Source organism: Acromyrmex echinatior, chromosome 7 (assembly GCF_024713525.1).
Source record: "Acromyrmex echinatior isolate Ae372 chromosome 7, ASM2471352v2, whole genome shotgun sequence".
NCBI classification, from domain to species: domain Eukaryota; kingdom Metazoa; phylum Arthropoda; class Insecta; order Hymenoptera; family Formicidae; genus Acromyrmex; species Acromyrmex echinatior.
In genome coordinates, this window is record NC_141858.1 from 10,167,891 (window position 1) to 10,189,055 (window position 21,165).

Here is a 21,165-nt window from a genome sequence, read left to right on the forward strand (position 1 = left end):
TGAACGCAGCCATTAATGCAATGAAAAAGACTATCTTTTTGTGTTGTTTTTAAAAACAAATTAAATTTTTATCGCCTTGTTATCTGTTGCAGCAGCGACAGCTCGATCTCGAGGAACAGCAATCGCTCCGAGAGTAGCGGTTACTGCGGTAGACGTCCTACGACCTTCGCATCCAGGTAACAGGATTACTGTTTATTAAAATATCGCAGACTTCGAATTTATGAATCTTGTGTCTCTGCAGATAAACTGTGCAGATTTTTGTAAAGACTATCGAAATCGGAGAAGGATACAAATGATAAAATACGGTTGCAATAGAATTTAAGTGTTGGATTGAAATTAATTGAAATTAATCTCTTAATTGTATATAACTCCCGGAGTAGAATGAATGGAGCGTACAAACGTGACATAGAACCATTTAATAACGTGGGGCTATTTAGGGCACCGCGGCACGGATTTATCGCTTTGAATAACAATCTCCTGGCAGTTCGGTCGACTAGATTGCAAATAACTGAATGTATTTAGCGCAGCTAAATTTACAGAAATATATTACTATTGTGTGATTTCTTTAAACTGAGGCTGCATTCCGTTGCACGCATAATGCGCTTAAGGTATCATTTTGTATCACCTTATTGTTGTTCGCAGAGTGTTAAACAAAGATAAAATAATAGTTGTAAATTGTTCAATTCCACTTGTTTTGATTAAATTAACGACATATTGAGTAGAAGCAGTGGCGATTGATTAATAGCGAAAATGATAAAAAATAATTCAAATTAGACATAATTTGATATTATGAATTTAATAATGAAAGTCGAAGAAATCAAACTACAGAAGTATAAACGAAACTTCCAGTAGGAGGCAAAAATTAAGTTAATGAAATATAAAAGTTTACTAGACATAAAAATCTCTTTTAAAATCTCTTTTTAAAAGCCTTTTCTTCCCTTACATTCGATTTGATTCCAATTTTTATCTTCGCATCAGGATTCTCTATCCATCGAATCTTCTGACAAAGATGACTAGCAATCACATACGCATCATTCTCTCATCGTCATCGTATAACTGCATTACATATATATGTAAATAAAATAGTTAAAGTCAGTTATAGAGCGAGACAGCAGCTCATAAACAATGACGCACGTGTTGCGCCACGTGCCGTCTAAGTATTTGTCAGTTACTCCCGCATATTGTTGCGTAATAGATAATAAAGAGAGATTAGGCGCGGTTATAAATATTATAATAAATGAATATTGATCTCAAAACTTACGGTTGATCGCATGATTAAATTCCATGAAAAACATACCATGTAATTGTCATTACGTAATTTCGCTTGCTTGACAAATGATATCTAAAATGGAATTTCGAGGAACACAATTTCAAAGAAGAGATTTAAGTTTAATAGCCTATATTTTTTTAATTAAAAATCTCTGTGAAAATATTCCGCCATAAAAAGATCCTGATTAACGTCGAATTGTATCATACATTGCTTTATTAATACTTCGATAGAAAACTAGTCGTCGGGGGAAAACATATGCGATCAAACGTGTTCATTTAAAGCACGTTGCAGTCACGCGTAATTATCTCACATTGCGCATTTTATTTTTGTATGGCTTGTGATTCTTGTAAATATGAAAAGCGAGTATCATTTACAGGTATTTATAACTATTATAAGACACTTTTTTAAGTTACTATCTAATATGGTCTATATGTTGTTATTAACTTAATAGCTCCTATAAAATTGACCTACTTAAGATTGATGTAATAAAGTTTGTAAAAATATATTAGGATACTAGTATATTTTTTCTAAATAATTAAATGAAATAAAATTATATTAGTAATGCAATATAAAATATTTAGATTATATTATATTATATACATATACAGGGTGATTCACTTAAATCGATCATTTGAAATATCTCACTTATTTTTGATGATATAAAAAAATATCTTAAATGAGAAAGTAGAAGGGTTTCGTGGAGATGGGTATTTTGGTCATGTTGTTTTTTTTCTAGGTAGAGAGGTTAAAAAAATATGAAGGTTACGTACACTTTTTTAAATTGTATGTTCGAATTGTATGATTTTTTTTACACAATATTATTTCTAATGATTCTAATTATTCTGCACATAAAAGTATTAAGGTAGTGATATCAAAAGACCAATAGTTGACAAGATATCTTGCACTTAATTCTGACATATATTGATATAAAATATTAAATAACTATATATTGATATTAAATGTTAAATAATAACGTAAACTATTAATTTTTTGATAATCGTATCTTAATACTTTTATGAATAGAATAATGAGATGAATCAGTTAGTGTAAAGAAAATACATAATTGCTTTAAAAAAATATGTAAAATGGATAATTTTTAAATAAACAATTGTTTTCTTTCCAACAACTAATTTATCTCATTATTCTGTTCATGAAAATATTAAGATACAATTATCGAAAAATTAATATTTTATGTTAATATGTGCCAGAATAAAATGTAAAATATTTCGTCAACTATTGGTTTTTTGATATTATTACCTTAATATGCAATTTTATATGCAGAATAATTAAAGAAATCATATTGTGTAAAAAAATCATACAATTCCATTTTAAAAAGTAAAAGTAATCTTCATATCTTTTTGACGCCTCCACCTAAAAAAGAAACATGACCAAAATACGTCCTCGAAACCCTTCTACTTTTATTTTAAAAAATTTTTTATATCATCAAAAATAAGTGAAATATTTCAAATGATCGATTTAAGTGGACCACCCTGTATATATTAGGTGTTGGAATTAATTCGTAGCGTTTTACAAGTGATGGGAAGTACTTTCATTAATGTATTTTTTAATGCTCATGTGAAATAAATAACATTCTTTCATTAAAAAACGCTACGAATTAATTCCAACACCTAATATATTAAAATATTTTATTAATATAAAATTTTATATATATGTATACATACAGTGAGAAAAAATATTCTAAATTTTAACAAATATTTATTTGAATAGTATCAACTAAATATTTATTTACATTTAATAAATAAATATTTGCTCAATAAAAAGAAATGATTAACGCGTTCTTGTATTAAATAAATATATTATATTATTACATATATTCACATGCTTGAAACAGAATAGATAATTATAGTTAAATTCAATACAATTACATCTTCGTCGGTTGCGTTTATTGAGCAATCGTAACCATTTATTAAATAATGCTTGATATAACATCGAAATGTAATATCAGATTAAAATAATTTGTTTCTCAACGAGTCCAAAGCGTGCATATTGTACTCGATTACTCATGTTTCGCATTGTCTAAAACGAGGTGGTTTGGTAATCACTGTATGATAAGATAAGTCCGTCGGGGATTGTTACGAGTATGAGTATAATCTCTCAGGGATTATTTTTTAACTTACTATTATTTATATCGTTGGTTAGAGCTTCCAGGAGAACAATTATGCAAATATTCTCTATTCTTAATTAATTTTAGATAAATTTAGCATCGCGATTAATCTATTCATTATCGTTTTATTTAATTTGTTTGCTTACATAATGATTACTTAATTCACTTATATAATTAGCTTGAAACAACTTTGACCGAACTCCCATCGACGATTAACTTATAACTATTTCATTCAAATGGATAGAGTTGATTTTTTATTACTTAACACACGCAGAGAGAAAAATTAGATTAGAGACAACGAATTGTACGGCTATAAAAATTTTGCTCTAAACAATTCTGCCTGTTGAATTAACTTAATTGAAGTTTAGTCAAAATCGCTTCTAATGATGTAATGTTTTGCTATTTACGTGTAAAAAAGTGCGGCCAGGAAGACTTCCGGTATAACTCCGGAGCGATCGATGGTTAGGCGAATGTTACTTTCTCTTACTTGTGTAACGTGTGATTGTCACGTTTTACAGATTTGTTATATCAGAACTCTCTTGAGAGAGATTTCCGGGAGAAAGCTGTCTATTAGAATTAGTAGATTACAATTGCAAGCTGAGACTACAAAGCTGCAGTAAATAAAATTTAAAATAACATTAGTTCGATTTTAAAATGTTTCATGCGAGAAATATAAATAATATAATATAATCGCATGTATTTATATTCATTATCATTATTTAAAATATTCTATTATATTTTAATATTTAATATTATATATATATAATATTAAATATTACATACGAGTTTAAATATGGACTAATTAACTTATTGTGATAATTTTTAATTTATGATTGTTCATTAGCGTGACATTATCTCGGATGTTATGATCCTCCGCAACGCGGGGACAACGTCAGATCACGTTGCGAATATTTTCTAAGAAATTTTAGAACCACATGTTTGCACGCTCGTTCAACGGAATATTTCCCCTGGCTTATATTTAGAACTGCGATTCCAGCTTATCAACATAGTTCCAACGTTGACACTCGCTCGTCACATGGCGTGACACGCGGATATTATCGACTTGCATTGCGCGATCTATATGTGAAAATTTTACCATTGCAAGGATTCCAACAAAAAGAATGCGGAATTGCCAGTATAATAAGAAATTGTTTTATTTTAATTAAATTTATATATATTTACATTACATTTATTTCAAATTCAATGAAAACTAGCGTTTTGAAAAATTCCATAAAAGCATAATAGATAGGCAGTCGATCAGAAATGGAAAAAAATGAATCTCAATGGAAAAAAAAGTCCGTAATTAGGATTAATATATTATGAATGGAAGGAATGAGTAGAATAAGAGTTAATTAAGTTTAAACTATTAATTTATTTTGGGCGGAACAAATTACTGCTAATTTGTACTAATTATCTAAAAATCGGTACTAATTATTCGCATTTCTATTTTTTATTTTTCCTTATGAACCTACTAGCTTCTAGAGGTCACTGTAGTGATTTTGTTATCCATAGCATCCTATATAAGTATAAAAAAATAAAAAGTAACCTTTTATTTTAAAACATAAAAACAATACATATATATTTAAGTCCTGTTGCGGTCGCTTGAAGGGGAGGTGGGCTTTTCAAAATGTTGCAGATTTTGATTTTTTTAATTGAAAATTCAGGGTTGAATGTTGTTGCAATCGATAGTTAATATCCTTGTTCCAAAACAGGCGGATTCTCATATCTCTCAGAAGAGATCTGCAAGAGATCGCCATACTGAGTCAAAGTGGTAAATTCTTTTTGAAAAAAAAAATCGATAGTGACAAGATTGAATTTTTTCTACAACTTAATTTTGATATCAATTGTCGAGAAATATGATTCGTATACCTTTTAGATGGTCACGAAGACAGTCATACCTACTCGATCACATACAATTTTTTTCCTATTCCATATAAAATTGTTCATATTTAAGTAGATATGGCTGCTTTGCGTGACCATCTAATCCTGTTAGCTTAAATTGACAGAGATATTAATTTTTAGACGTGGAAGTTTAACGTTGAAAAGGATTACACGATGTTTCACGATTTTACGTGTGTTATATATGTATAGCCATGAAGCACTACCGCAACCGATCAGCAAGAGAAAGGACAAGGAGCACAAGAAGAAGAAATCGAAAGTGGTGGCTGCGCTTAACGCCACCGAAGCGGAAGCCAGCCCGAAGACGGTGATAAACGCGTTGCCGGAAGTCGCGTCGTATAACACTGCTACACCGGTGAACATCATACTTGACAAGAAACCAGGTTGGTTATTGTCCATAAAAATGAATGCGCAAATGAGTGCATGTAAACTGCCTATGGCTCTTCTTTTATTGTGATTCATTCGATTTCCGGGAAAATTACATAAACGTTCACGAATTCAGAATAAGTCGAGAGAAATTTCGGTTTTTAGGCAGAAACGTGAATATCGTAAATATTTTATATATTAATTTTTTAGACTTTTGTTAGTTCGTAGAAAAAATGAGAGACAATCTACTTTAAGAATGTATTGGTCCTATAGTTCTTGCAAAGTAAATTAAATTTGGAAATTTAATATTTACATTTCAAATAAATTATACATATGAAAGCTGTATGTGTGACTAAGATATTTTTAATTAATAATATATTTTTATGATTTATTTAAATTTATTTGTTATTAAACATTAAATTATTTTTTACAATATCAAAAAAATCTCAATTTTTCAAAAAATTTTTATGATTAGCGAAATTAAAACTATCTAAAACTAACTAAATGGTATCATAGGTTCCAGTGTTAGATAACTGAAAGTCCTTTTTGAGTAAAAGAGGCATACATCACACATTGATGTCACATTAAATATTTCGCAAGCGCATGCGATACACAAATATCATAATTGCGTGTTGAGAGAAATACTTTCTTCGATTCTTCCTTTCATCATCGTTATTTGGAGGAAATCGTGACACGCGTGGGCGAAGTTTACTCAAGTGGGGTGTAAAATTTCCATTCAACGTGACATAGTCCACCAAAGTTATTGATCTTTCGGCACTAATAAATTTACGATCTAAGCTTCACCTGTTGCTTTATTTACATTTCAATAATTCCTTTTGTTTATTTCTTTAGTATCTCATTCTTTTATTTATATATATATTTATATATAATTAAATATCTAAAATTACGCACTATAAAACGCAAAAATTTGTTAAATAAGCACTACGAAGTAAAACTAAATTACTTAACAAATAAAATTAAACAATCAGGAAATTAAACAAGATTTTATGAAAATGTTTAACAGATTCTTTTAAAAAAAAATATTTTGTCAGAGTTTGAGAATTTTATATAGGTATAATATCATATACGATTCTCCTCTCAATAACGTAAATTTTATATTGCGCGTTATATAAATTATTGCGAAACTGATAAATCAATAAGCAAGTAGTGAAGCCGCGGAAGGACATATTTAATTACGTTTAGAGCACGTAACTTCCTCTACAACGTAGTTTTCTCTGATTTTTAGAAATAATTTTTTTCAGAACGTATTAGTAACCGTGGATTTTAACAAAGATTTGATCTAGAATCCATTTTTTTCCATTTGTGAATCACGTTATTAGGTTGCTCTGTTTACATTTCTATGCAATTGTGAAGCAATAATCACTCTTCCAGCTGTTACCCCATCGTTATTACAGAGTACCAACCGTATTTTTAGCGAGTAATGCCAACCCTCGGGGACGCGTTAATTTGAGATGCAATAGGTACGTTATGAAATCACTTTCGTTCTGTGTTCGCGCTTATTCCCTATATTTACGTAAGCGTTTACGTCGCCGTTTATTTAATCCTTTCATCAGCGTGAAATTAAATATAGTGCTCTTAAAAATTGCCCTTCGTCGTCTCGCTTTTCAGCTGGTAACAGCGGAGAACATACATCGTACTGCATATAATACGTATAAAAAAAATATTAATCCCGAAAGTAAGGAAGTTACGTAATACAACTTTTTCAAATAAAGATCTGTTAAATTAACAAAGTATAATGCCTTATTTTAATTGATACATTAAACTAATCGCAATAAACTAATCACACAGATTTAAAGTTATGCTTGGTCAATTTTGTAAAATATAATTTGTATATTAAGGAGGACTTAAATTGAGGGTCGAAATGTTTATGAATCTTAAATGAATAAAATGAAATTAATGTAGACTTGAATATTTTGACTATTATAAGCATTACACTTTGTTGATTTATTAGAACCTCTGATTTCCATTATTTGTTCAAAGATCTTTTATAAAATTACAAATATATTTTTTTTCTGGCCAAAAAATGAATTTAATCGATAAAAGCATTAATGTTATCGCCAATCTACCGTAGATTAGGTTTGCTTTCACTTACTTCGATGTCATCGCACGATATTCTTGCACGTTTCATGCGCTCGCGAAGAAACCGCAGTGAATGCCTTTCACCTGGAAGTAACAATTTAGCCGGAGGTAGTATATCACCGAGTAATGGCATTGAACTTTCCGTCAGGCGTATCTCTGGCAATCGCTCGCCGATATGATGTTATGCAAAATATGAACCTCAACATGGCCATTTCCGCGTCATTTTGGACTAAGGAAACACTGAGCTTTTCTTACACCCTTCCTATTCTTGTTCACGTGGCTCAAGTCGTGCTAACGTGATTTTTATATACAACTTATTTACGTTTATGATACAGGAATTCTTTTAAGTTATTAAATTATTAACGTCACCATTTTATTGTATCTTTTTTAAAAAAAACATTTCATAATATTCTCTTGTAATATTTGTTTTCTGTTATTATCAAAGATACTAAAAAATCCCAGGGTAATGGTTCAGATTATTTCAATGAAAACTTCTAATGTACAATACAAATTACAAACAAATTAATTTCAAGCATTTAAAGTCAAATAAGTTCCTTACAATATACAGAGAATCTATTTGACTGTGATTTGAAATAAACTAATTTTTAATTAATTTTAATACATTTCAAAGGATTTGATAATAACAATTTTATAACAATTTCAAAATCATATGTATACATATACTACTATGTCACTTCGATTCGACTTTTCCTCATCCTCTTCCTTATGGGATTCGGGTAGATGATCCGAATGGCAACGCTTATAATAATGAGAATTTCTTTTACTGTTTTAATGCAAGAAGAGGTAACCACTGTAGAATTGGTGGACGCAACGGATCCCGGAGAGCACAACGGCGAAACTGTCGCAGATCCGGAAGCAGGACTTGCTTCACGGACGGTTCTCCTGGATGATTCCACGTCTCAGGCCAATGTTAGTATACGTCGATAAACGTAATAGAGAGAGATACAAAAAAAAACACACATACATGCACACGCACATATCATAAGGGCGTAACAAGAAAGAAAAAGACAGAGATTCTCAAAAATTGCACCGTGCGATCGTAGAAGCAAACTCGGGACTCGACGGTTGGGTTCTCGTGACCTGCTACTTCCATTATTAAACCGTTTCCGTAATTTTTCATAATTAAACCGTTACTTTTATAAGCTCCGTTACTGTTATGAGTAAATAACTGTAAATATTAATCAGGAATATTGGAACGATATTAACTGCTTGATTACGAGCCACTTATCGAAGCAAAACAACAAGTCACAATAATGTTAAAATGAATCATAACTGATTAAAAAGTGATTTTTAATAATTTTGGAGCCATTTTAATGCTATTTTGATGTTATCATGACTTTTTGTTCTGCTCGGGTTATTGCTAACTTTACTTATCCGCGTTGATATAATCATAAATTAGAAGTTAGACAATCGTCTGTGTTGCAGCGATCTTTTCTGTTCAGTTTGGTTACACTTTTTCGCACAACTTTCCGCAAAATCGACGTGTACGCGATCTTTGGAAAGGGAAAGTAAGTCAACGAAGTGCTAACTAAAATGAATAGATATATTTGTCAGCCTGTTCTCCGTGCATATTCTTATACAGGACTCATCGGGTTTTCGAAGGAACTTCGAAGAACTGTGTGCGTTTACACAAAAAAAAATTGCGGAGAAACTTTTGCATGTCGCCGGTGTAAGGTACGAGAAGAAAGAAAATAACGTAATATTTCTATGAATATCGTCAATATCTCTTCCTCTGATATTTCCTCCACAAACTAAATTATTCTTTAATATACAGTCCTCGCATGCGATGGAAGTACTGGCAATTAAATTCGGTGTGACAAGTCCTTAACTTGCTGGTGATAACGTGACAAATTATAAGTTTCATTTCTTAAACGCTCACGATGATTTTTGATAAAATTTGTAAATCTCTTTTGTTATCTCTTAGCAATATTTTATCATTACATTTTATTTTAACTTGTCCTTTTTTTTTATTACGTGGGAGACAAAAAGAAAATCCAATATCACGTTATCATTCACGTTAAGATCATTAATCAGCGCATTATGTCGATTAATTTCCTAATCTATCAAACATTCTGTAGGATGGATTTTGCGCGGTGATTTCAATGCATGACGGTCTCGTGCTGTATACAACTCCGTCGATATGCACCGCTCTCGGTTATCTCAAGGACGCCTGGATTGGCAAATCTTTCATCGATTATGTGCATCCAAAGGATAAGAACACCTTGGCCGATCAGATCACCAGTGGCATCGCATCGCCGCCGGAAGAAGAACGATCTAAGGGTACATATAATTATATTTAATGAACTGAGAAGAGAAGATCACTTTACGGTATACATTTGGGTATGGCATACCCAACACAATTGACTTTTTATTAATACATATATCTATTTGCTTGATATTGTTATGTTTTAATATCTAGCGTTTCTATTAAAAAAAACTGTTGACAATATATTTACTTTTTTATAAGCAATGAAAAGGGAATTGAAAAAGTATTGAAAAAAGGAAGGCCATAGACGTTTAAAATTTAAATTATATAAAAAATTAGTCCCGCGGTGAATAACGTAGCTTATAATATAGTGAACAATGAATGTCATAGATAGAAAATAATAAATATTTTTTGAGCTGTATCAAAAGTGTATTCAGAGCATCTTTGATACATTATAGTTAAAAAATTATCTAGTATTGAATTTTGTGTCTATAACATCTTTCGTTTGCTACATTTTATATGAAAACTAACTCACTTTATTAGGATCCAATTTTTCAAATATAATTAATGTGGGTTTCTTTGTCAAAAATTATTACTTTTACTCAGTAGATATTCTTGTAGTTAAAATTTTGTGCATTTTTACTGCAAATTATTATCAAATATCTATTATATTAGCAAATATTATTACCAAATATTATTACAATTTTTTCTTATTATTAGTGTTATCACTGTTGTGTAATATATTTAGGGCGTCTGAATTATATGAACTTTCATTTTCGATTTTCGGGAATTAATTATTATCCAACTTTTGAGTGACGCCAACCAGAACATTCATTTTTATTTCATTTTTAGGAATCAATGGCAGAAGGGCGAGCTTGTTCTGCGGTTTGCGGAGGTTCACCAGGTGCACCGAAATGCCGAATGGATATCGAGCAGACGCCCGATCGAACCTGTACTTGCCTTTCCACCTGACTTTGTCGTTCCGGGACTTGCGGGACTTGCGGGACCGAACGACCGAGCAACAGCTCAGCAACCGAGCTATGTTCCTCGTAGTTACCGCTCAACCCGTCCATTCCGCATACAAAGGTAGCATGGTCCAAGGTCTCTGATGAGGTCTGACCGGCGAGAGGACTCGATAATAATAGTCAGCTTGTTTGTCGCAAAAGTCAGCGACCAACCTGCGATTTAGCAAACACTCATCAATGCGGATCGCGGTGAAATGGTGGTGATCCGAAAAAGATTCTACGGATCATTGTCAATTCGAAGTCGAGTTACTTCGAGGAAAACTTCCGGCAATATTCATCCTACTAAATTCTCGCTTGCAAATATAACAAATCATTTGAAATATATCCTAGACATGGACAAACGCGTGCTGAAGTAAACGAGTAACTTCGTCGAAGTGACTCGGATTTACAGGATGTATCTGGAATATGTGGAAAAGTCGCAGCGGTATTTTAAATTAAAAACGCAATAATGCCATTCACTAATCTCACTCAACTGCTTACATTATACGTTCTCAAGATACATCCTGTATTCATTATATGCAACACAAGCATACTTAATCGCTCCGCGATGATCGAGCCTTGTCGTTGGTCCGACCTCGTTGACGATATTCAGTGAGTCGGTGGTTTCCATGGAAAATGTTTGAAACGAAGGTAACTTACTTCCAATTTCTCAAAGCCGCCCGCGCGGCGGCTCGTGATGATATATACGTTGATACACCGTTCGCATCTTTGCCGTATTTGTCGCTGTGCCATTACCTCGCCATTTTTTCGATTGGTTCCCCGTTTTTTCGTTCAGTTTGGAGACCACTGTTACGAACGCTCGCATCTCACGTTGTCACACTGCACTCATCATTTTTCACAAGGTGCTTCACTCGCTTTGCTTTTGTCAGCGCATGGATAGCCTCCATCTCTGATCACAACGCGCACTTCCTGCACAAGCTGATCGCTATTAATTTTTATTGGCATCGGTGGATTTTATGTTGTTCAAGAGAATTTCAGTATTAATCTTATAAATAGTTTAAAACTGGAAAAGTATTAATATTCGTATTTTTTATATAGATAATAATTATAATAATACTATAATTATACACGTGAAATTATGTATATGAAATATTATTTGAATAATATCATATACTTATTTTATTATAAAAATGTGTTGTTAAATAATTGATTTACTGTATTTATATTATTATGTTTTTTATTGTTATAATACTTTAACTTAAAAAATGATTTAAAAATTTTCAATTTTTTGTATAAGTACTTTGAATAATTAAGATTATTTATGCAAAATTATATTCATAAATTAGTTGATCAGTAAATAAATAAAATTTACTATATATTAAACTTTATTTACAGAACAATTAATCTGTAAATCGTAATAAAGCATTACCTAGATAATCTTAATTATTTAAAGTATTAGGTGTTGGAATTAATTCGTAGCGTTTTACAAGTGATGGGAAGTACTTTCATTAATGTATTTTTTAATGCTCATGTGAAATAAATAACATTCTTTCATTAAAAAACGCTACGAATTAATTCCAACACCTAATAGATACTTAGTTTAAAAAAATTTGAAATTTTTGTCATTATTTTTTAAGTATAAAAAGTATAAATATACACATATTAGTATATTATTTCCAATTTTAAACGACTAACATGCCCTTAAGTTCCTTATTGAAGATATTCTTTGGAACTTTAATCTCAACTCGCGATTTTTTTATCCATTTCTTGTTTACAAAATTGTTGAATGATCCGTATCAAAATTGTTTAATAATCCGGTTATTCTATTTTATTTTTTCATTCTATTTATTGTGTTTAAATTAAAAAAAAAAAGATTTGTTATGAAATAGCGAGCATAATATAAAGAAAGCATTGCAAAAAAATGAAGTTCCAAAGTTTGGCCATAATCAATACACAAATTCGTGCAAAGTTGTTTAGAGGCCTATGTCCAGAACGAATGGATATGGAAAAAATTCTGAATGGCATCGAACTTTTTGAGTATGGATTTTTTTTAACTGCGCCAAAACTAATTAATTAGCAACGTGCAAATCTTGCCCCAGTTTGTCGGCGTCTAACCATTACTAAGCTCTCGCTCATTAAGGTAGTGACCCGCAACAAGAGAGAATGACCCCGAACCTTGTCGTTATCCGCAGCGCCAGAAGAAACAATAATATCTTCGGTATTCACGACCCGCCACACTGCGACGTGCCACCTATCCCATGTTGATCCCGACGTAGTCCAATATTTCGGCTATCTACCACAGGATATGGTTGGCCGTTCGCTGTTTGACTTCTACCATCCCGAGGATCTACCTTTCATCAAAGACATCTATGGGACTGTGAGCATGAGCCCAACAAAGAAAGAAAGAAAGAAAGAAAGAAACTTAGGTTTCGTTCGCATGCATGCATAATAAGAGACGAGAGATATGCGAGAGAGTTTGAAAAAGAGAGAAAGGGGGAGAAAGAGAGAATGAAAGTCAATGAATGAGTGTTCAGATATTCCCCTTCATGTTATTGCCGTAAATTATTCATGTAACTCCTTACGAAATGTCGTTGAACAGGTGATCAAACTCGAAGGCTCCTCCTTCAGGTCGAAGCCGTACAGGTTCGCCGTGCAGAACGGGAGCTGCGTCGTCCTCGAGACCGAGTGGTCATCCTTTATCAATCCCTGGACGAAAAAACTAGAGTTTGTCGTAGGTCAGCATCGGGTGCTCAAGGGACCAATGGATCCAGACATCTTCCGCGTACCGCGCGATACCGAGTATGGCTACCTGGCTAGCATTAGCGAGGAAGTGCTGAAGGAGGCCAAGATCATCCAGGGTGAAATACGGGCGCTCCTTGATGAGGTACGATCATTGACGAAGGCAACTACTTTACATACACATTACAACACTATGATTCGCTATTTATTCATGGGTATATCTAAGATTCCAATTAGGAAAAGATAAAAATTTAACTTCACCCAAAGAAGGATGTCAAAAAGGGGCTGCTGAAAATATCCTCCTTTATTGAAATATTTATTAAAGCTATATAGGCTTCAAGGATCAAGGCAAAGAGTCACAAATTGGACAATTGGCTAATATTCATATATATAGTCGGTTCTTATATAGACTACACGTCTTAAGATGTCATGAATCAATTAGATAACCGTATTAGCATCTTAAGACATTACTTAAGACCAGGCGAATTTGAGCTCTGAAAATTCAATGTAAGATTTCAGGGAATGTAAAATACTTTACCTGAAATCTTATCCACACTGAATTTTTTACGTCGATAGCTTCGCGTTTTGACTCAAACTGGACAGACCTGTTTAAGGTCTTATATAAAATAAAAACGGACTACGAATATCGCCCAATGAACGTTTAATTTTTCATCATAAAAGTAATTTTTATAATTTGTTTCTTTTTAACAAAATTTAAAGGGAACAAACGTTCTTTCTCCTTGCGTATGCTCATGCTCTTGAAATTAAAGAGGCCGATTCGTTATACAATCGCTGTTATCAAACTTGGCTTGTGATGATGACCTAATCATAATTATCTTTAGTAGCGAAAGGACTCGCTTAATACCCTGCAAAGTTCAATAACACGGCAAAGAGGTAGTTAATTGTTCAATGTACGTATGTAAGAAATGCAGGCTTGGCGTTACCGTGTAACAAAGAGAAAACAAAAACGAGAATTTCTCATCATGAAGAGAAGACAAGTCAAGCGCATCCCCCAACTTATTCTTTTTTTTTTCTTTTCTATCGTACGTGTGCGCAGAGCATCCAGAGAACGTCAGATATAACCGAGCTCGACGTGTCAGAGCGATGTAAGGATCTAGCATCCTTCATGGAAAATCTGCTGCAAGAGATGAAGGCTCCCGGAGTCGGCAAGGATGGACTGCTCACAGCGGACGAACTCAGGAGTTTTTCGGTGACTATTAGTTACGTTTTAGTATCGCCGAAACACTGTTACCTTAATTACTTACGCTATAATGCGCTCCGCTCTGGTATGCTACGTATAATATACTATTTTTATACTGTAGAGATATTTACCTGTGTATGTGTACGTGTGTGTGCGTATGTATGCGTAACAATAACGTGCAGTCACCATGTTTTACCTTATAAATCTTCATACAATGTGGAAAATGCTAGTTCACGTAGTTATCTAATCTCATCGTTGATGCACAGTATACTTTTCCTCTAACAGAAGGTTAATTCAACACTAGTCAAATTAAACACTAGTCAATTTAATATTGCAAGGTAATGATTAATTACTTATTCTGAGTATTAAAAGTACTTTGTAAAAGAACAACAGTACTTTTAATACTCAAAATAAATCCTTTTACGGTCCAATCGGGGCTTTGAAAACCCAAGCAAATTTTCAATTTTGAATTATTCTGCCTCAAATTCACGTACATAAAAAACGAAAAACGTTTTAGTCATTATAAAACGTCATATCATTATAAAATCTATTCTTGAATATTAGAAGAGTGTACTAGAATTTTTTCAGAATTTTTGGAGCCCAGAAACCCTTTGAAAAGCACAATGATCCAGTTGGACTAGGAAAGCATTAAAAAAAACATTCGATCACTATCTTTCAGTATTAAATTTTGTAAGGGTAAATGTTTGTCGTTGTTATTAATGTATTTTTACAATAGTATTCAATATTCTCCAAGGGTCAAATAAAAGGTAAAGCATGAGAACAATGGGGATGATGTGTAAGAAGGAAAAAATAGTACGAATGAAGTAGAGAAAAATTAAAGGCAGTATAATTTCGCTCGTACATCAGATTTCAACGTCGTATATAGGGGCATGCAAAAAGAAAAAGAAATTGCAAAGTTGTTAGATCGGCATCTTACTCTACGATACGAAAAACTGAATTCGGCTGCAATTCTGCCGGCTTTAATCGATCGATGACTGGGATCTAGATATCAGGAGAAGGTGGAATTTGACGTAATGAAAGATGTAGCGATTCGGATAGTGAGGTGCTCGTATGATCCCGATCACTCGATCGATCTTAACTCTTCGCTATAAATAACATGTATTATTCATGCCGGAGGCGTTACGCCATTGATGCCCTACACTGAAATTTGCTTTTGCATACCATCAGGATTCCTAAGTCTCTGAAGCATTAATTCTCCGCCAACGACAACGAACTAACAATTAAAAAAAAAGAAGGAATTTCCACTAATTTGCATAACATGAATACGAATACAATAAATTTCATATTTCCTTTTGTTTAGTTTGTTATACTTTCTGGCTTTAGTTTTTGAAAATATTCTTTAATTATGTCTTCAATTGTTACGTCAAAACTGTTCGCCAATTCTTTTTCAATTGATGCCATAGCTAAATTACATGACCGCGTCTGCGTCATTGTATTTCTCAAATAATTCTTTATTATTTTTAATTTTGAAAAACATGCCTCTGTAGTTGTCACAGGCATTGACACAGTTAATTAGATCTGTAACGCTATTGCTAAATTTGAAAAGATTTCTAGAAAACCACTTTTAGCTAATTCATTTAAAATATCAAGTAAAATAGAGCTTTATATTTACAAGAATAGCGCTGCCTATTAAAATTTTGCGCCTCTCCAAATTTTGCATCCTATATTGAAACATACTTACTCAGTGTCTCGTAACGCCTCCGATTCGTGCTTGCCGCAAGAGCTTGCACTGCAAGTTTGCAAATGGACGGTCATAGGTGTAGTAGATAGTGAAGTCTTTCACAGCTTCTAGCGAAATTGTCAGTTTAACCGAGACCGATCTTCGTCATGGCTGGCCGACGCATCTCATCTCATCGCTCACGCAAAAAGAAAAGAAAAAAAGAAAAGCAAATGCGACCATGCAAAAACGCTACTGACCACGGTAACGGCGTTAAGTTGCAATACTGATCCTCAGTAACAACTCACTCTAAGTCTCTACAATATACTTGTGAAGGGATCACGAAATCCCTTGTTGCAGGAACACGACAGCGTGATGCTCGGTGAGATCTCGCCCCATCATGAGGACTATGACAGCAAGTCCTCCACGGAAACACCGCCGAGCTACAATCAGCTCAACTACAACGAGAATCTTGAGCGCTTCTTCAAAAGCAAACCCTCGGTTGCGACCATGTACGGCAGCGATGAGGAGAACGTCAATTCTAGCAACGACGAAGGCGGTAAGTATCATCTTCATCATTCAACCTTGCATCAAGTTAGTTAAAAACACACAGAAAGAACAATTTCTCTAAAATATTTAAAAAGTTAACTAATTATAAATAAATCTAAAAATAATTAGGGTTGCCATAGACTTGGAAGAGTTAGGGAAATTGAAATTGGTCATGAAAAACTGAGAAAAGTAACAAAGAACTGGAATTTTGAAAATTGTTTACAATTTCCTTAAACTGCTCCTATTCTAAATAATTGTTATAATTTTTTAAATCTTATATCTTACGTTTATAGTCAAATACGTTCAAAACTCGCGCGTTTTAAATGGTTTTAATAAAATAATTAAAATTTATATTTTATTTAGTATTTTTATTTGATCGTCCTTTTTCGTAACTGCATTCTTTTTTCCAATACTAATTTATTTTTTGTTGACTTGAATTTGCACTCAAATTTTTATTATGCTACTAAGTCTTTTTTGCTTTTAATAATATAGGCTAGCTTTCCTACATTCCTTTCCTTGATTCTAAATGTGTTAAAATTATACATTATAATATACATTATATTGGAAAATTTTCCATTTTTATCTGGAAAACCTGGAAAAGTCAAGAAATTTTTTAATTTATTTTTTGTGGCAACACTAATAATTTAGTTGACCATCAAAATAACTACGTGTATAAGAATTTCAAGCATGATGAGCAATGCTGCAAAAAACTATCTTTTCTATGCATATTGCTTATTTGATACATAATGACATAACTCGAAAATTGCCATTTTTTAGTTATTTGCAGAAAAAGAACGGAAATCTAAAGAAAAAAAAGAATATACTTTTATTCCTTTATAACAATTAATTATTATATCAAAATTGCACCTCAAAATATTATAAAATTTTAATGATTCAAAATATTGAAATTCATTTTCTGGAAACTTCATTTTTTGAGTTGTGTTGTTGCTATAGTAAATATAAGTATATGATATGTATTTCATTAAAATAAACTTTTACCGTGTTTTCAGCGCGAAAGTGTATGTCACCGATAAATGGAAGCGGGGCGAGCGGCAGCGGTAGCGCAGAGAACCTGAGCAGTGGTTCCAACAATCAAACAAGCTCTGCAAGTCGGGGTGACGCGTCCAACACCGCCAGTAACAGCAACACCACTGCGACGGAGAGCTTCAAATCGCCCACGCTGACGGAGTTGTTGTTGAATCGCCACAACGAGGATATGGAAAAGATGATGATGCAGAAGCATCGGGAGCTACGTTCCAGCATCAAGAACAGTGATAAGCTGAAAGACTCGCGCATCAAGACGGAGAAGATCAACGGTACGGACCAGAGCACTCATTACGCCAATCAAGGTCACGGAATCAAAAGAAGCGGCAGTCATAGTTGGGAAGGTGATAGCTTTAAGGTATGCCTTATATTTTTTTAGGAATTTAATTGAGTGAATTTTATTAAAATATATATGTATATATATTATCGCAATTATGGTATCGCTAGCTGAACTTTTATCTTTGGTGTGTGAAATGGATAGATTTTAATTTTCAGTTTCAATACTGACCCTCCTATGCCACATTACAGGAAGACACATTGGGTTTAGTGTACTCAACTTAATTGTTTATAATTTTTATAAAAATAAACATATTGTAAAAATTTTTCGTTTCAATCAAAACACGTCAGATATTAAAGAATAATGGTACCAAATGTATCTTTATTAGTGAAAAAGTAATAAGCTATGAAAGCATTAGAAAAAGAAAGCCAGGTAAATTATATCCATAATGACATTGAAAGGCTAAATATATATATTATAAATAAATACATAAATATATATATGTATATATATGTGTGTGTGTGTGTGTGTGTGTGTGTGTGTGTGTGTGTGTGTGTGTGTGTGTGTGTGTGTGCATATATAGTTTTTATATAAATGCTATAATATTAGGTGTTGGAATTAATTCGTAGCGTTTTTAATGAAAGAATGTTATTTATTTCACATGAACATTAAAAAATACATTAATGAAAGTACTTCCCATCACTTGTAAAACGCTACGAATTAATTCCAACACCTAATAATATTCTAAGAAAGTAGATATGCGTATTAAGTCAAATTTATACGAGTCTAAATGTGATGATGATGTGAAAACAGGTATCAAAACATGATAAAATCTTGAGGACAAGCACGGTAGATCCAGCGAATCTCACAACCACTGTCAGCATGAGTCTCGATCAATCCGTAATACAAACGGGGGCGAATATTAATTTGTGGTCACCATTGTCAGCTGTGCCCTCTTCCGCACCTACTAAACCTTGCGTTCCACCCCATAAGTAAGAGCTTTAAAATATTAATAATGTAGAATAAAATATATTAACTTCGTTAATATTAAACATTTTATAAAAAGAGTGATAACATTCAATTCATAAAGTACCGAATGTTCCATAAAAATCTCAAAAACTGTATAATAATGGAGAATATAATTATAATCTATGAATAAATTATGCGTTAAAAAAAATTCTAGTACTAACTCGGAGGCTGTACCCAGATTTCCATTACTTCCGTCAATGATACCGGTATACTATATGCCGGTACCGCAACCCAGCGAATCGCAAGAGAAGCTTGGCCCACCGCCGTCAACGCAATCGAATCAACAAAATCCTTACGGTAGATATCTCATTTATGATATCTCATATCGCAAATAAAAAATTAAAAAAATTAATTTAATAAATTCTTGTTATTGAATATTGTTTTATGTCTCGAAGAGATCTATAGATTTGAATAGTAGGTCTCTTTGGTAGCATCTTTAAAAGAGATACTTCCAAAAACTTGGAATTAAATTAGAATTGAATTGCATATTTAAAAGTAAGTCCTCTATGGGAAGTTATAAAAGAATTTTAGTGTTTGCTCCAGTATCTTACGTCGCGACGGCGATGGGCGGGGTGATCTATCCGGCAGTGATCGGTGCACCTCCACCACGTGCTATGATGTACCGACCCTTTCTGATACCCGAGCAAGCACCGGCGGCAACACGCGAAAACCAAGTGCCATCCAACGACAAGTGTCCGGATCGCAAACGACCAGCCAGTCAAGCGACCAGCATCAAGGCCGAGTCGGGGAGCACAATGGCTATGTCCGAGTCCTCCAAGAAGGTAAAATGACTGTATCAAATTTTTCTTGTGTCCTATATACAAACTGTCTATTATAGAAGATAATTGAAAAAATGTTTTTCTATAATTGGGATTTTAATGAAATTAATTAATTGATGTTTTGGAATTAATATCTTTGATTATTCAGTAAGATATTAATTTACATCGACGACTCTGGCAGGTTCTATCGCCCGGCGAGCTGTCTTCATCATGCGTGAGTAATGACGGCGGCTGTTCGAGCATGGTAGATCTAACACCGGTGATCGTAAAAGAACATCGCCGGCTGACTGACTACAACGGGGATGAGTCAAGCTCGTCCAGCTTCTATAGTAGTAGCTTCATATACAAGAGTAGTGACAGCAGCTGCAATCCGGATCAGAAGACGTGCGAAGTCTCTTCTGAGGTAAAGATTCAAATGGCGGAATGTCTGAAAGACGTCCAAGGGACGTCTCGATCTTTCGTACATTTTTTAGATGCTTTTCTCAGACCTTCACAATATCTAAATATTCATTTATTTGACTGATTCATTTATATGAGCATAATAAATGCGCAGGAGCACATTAAGTGTCATCAGGGAATGCGGAGGAGGGCTCCACCCTGGCTAGAGGGCGTTCAACTGACACCGGAGTTGATCTATGAATACCAGATGCATCCTGGAACACTGAACGAAGTGCTGAAAGCCGACTTAGACGTGATGAAGACCTTTAGTCAACCGCTACTGGTCAACGATCAACTGGGTCAGCTCTACCTGGACCTAGAGATGGAAGGTTTCGGTACTGAACTTATCCTCGAGGATGGGATTACGTCAAGCGGAAGCGATAGCGGAAGCAGCAACGGCAGTTGGATTGAATCGCAGGTGAGACAATAATTAAGAAGACATTGCGAAATTTATTAAGATTTACCGGAATACCTATGTT

The 21,165-nt window shown here is 33.3% G+C and overlaps 1 protein-coding gene across 5 annotated transcripts in view; it reads left to right on the plus strand.

The window, feature by feature from the left end:
• per (period circadian regulator) overlaps positions 1-21,165 on the plus strand; it is a 33,962-nt gene that overhangs the window by 8,288 nt on the left and 4,509 nt on the right. The window contains exons 2-16 of one of the 5 annotated variants that reach the window (XM_011070072.2): positions 93-176; positions 5,487-5,677; positions 8,563-8,690; positions 9,860-10,061; positions 10,840-11,073; positions 13,145-13,329; positions 13,552-13,836; positions 14,749-14,901; positions 16,931-17,129; positions 18,130-18,521; positions 19,254-19,432; positions 19,624-19,766; positions 20,001-20,251; positions 20,430-20,651; positions 20,802-21,104. In XM_011070072.2, coding sequence (XP_011068374.2) covers positions 93-176; positions 5,487-5,677; positions 8,563-8,690; positions 9,860-10,061; positions 10,840-11,073; positions 13,145-13,329; positions 13,552-13,836; positions 14,749-14,901; positions 16,931-17,129; positions 18,130-18,521; positions 19,254-19,432; positions 19,624-19,766; positions 20,001-20,251; positions 20,430-20,651; positions 20,802-21,104 — 3,151 coding nt within the window. Of the gene's footprint in view, positions 1-92; positions 177-5,486; positions 5,678-8,559; positions 8,691-9,859; positions 10,062-10,839; positions 11,074-13,144; positions 13,330-13,551; positions 13,837-14,748; positions 14,902-16,906; positions 17,130-18,129; positions 18,522-19,253; positions 19,433-19,623; positions 19,767-20,000; positions 20,252-20,429; positions 20,652-20,801; positions 21,105-21,165 lie in introns of all 5 variants that reach the window. The other 4 variants (XM_011070068.2, XM_011070071.2, XM_011070069.2 and 1 more) reach the window with 4 other exon arrangements.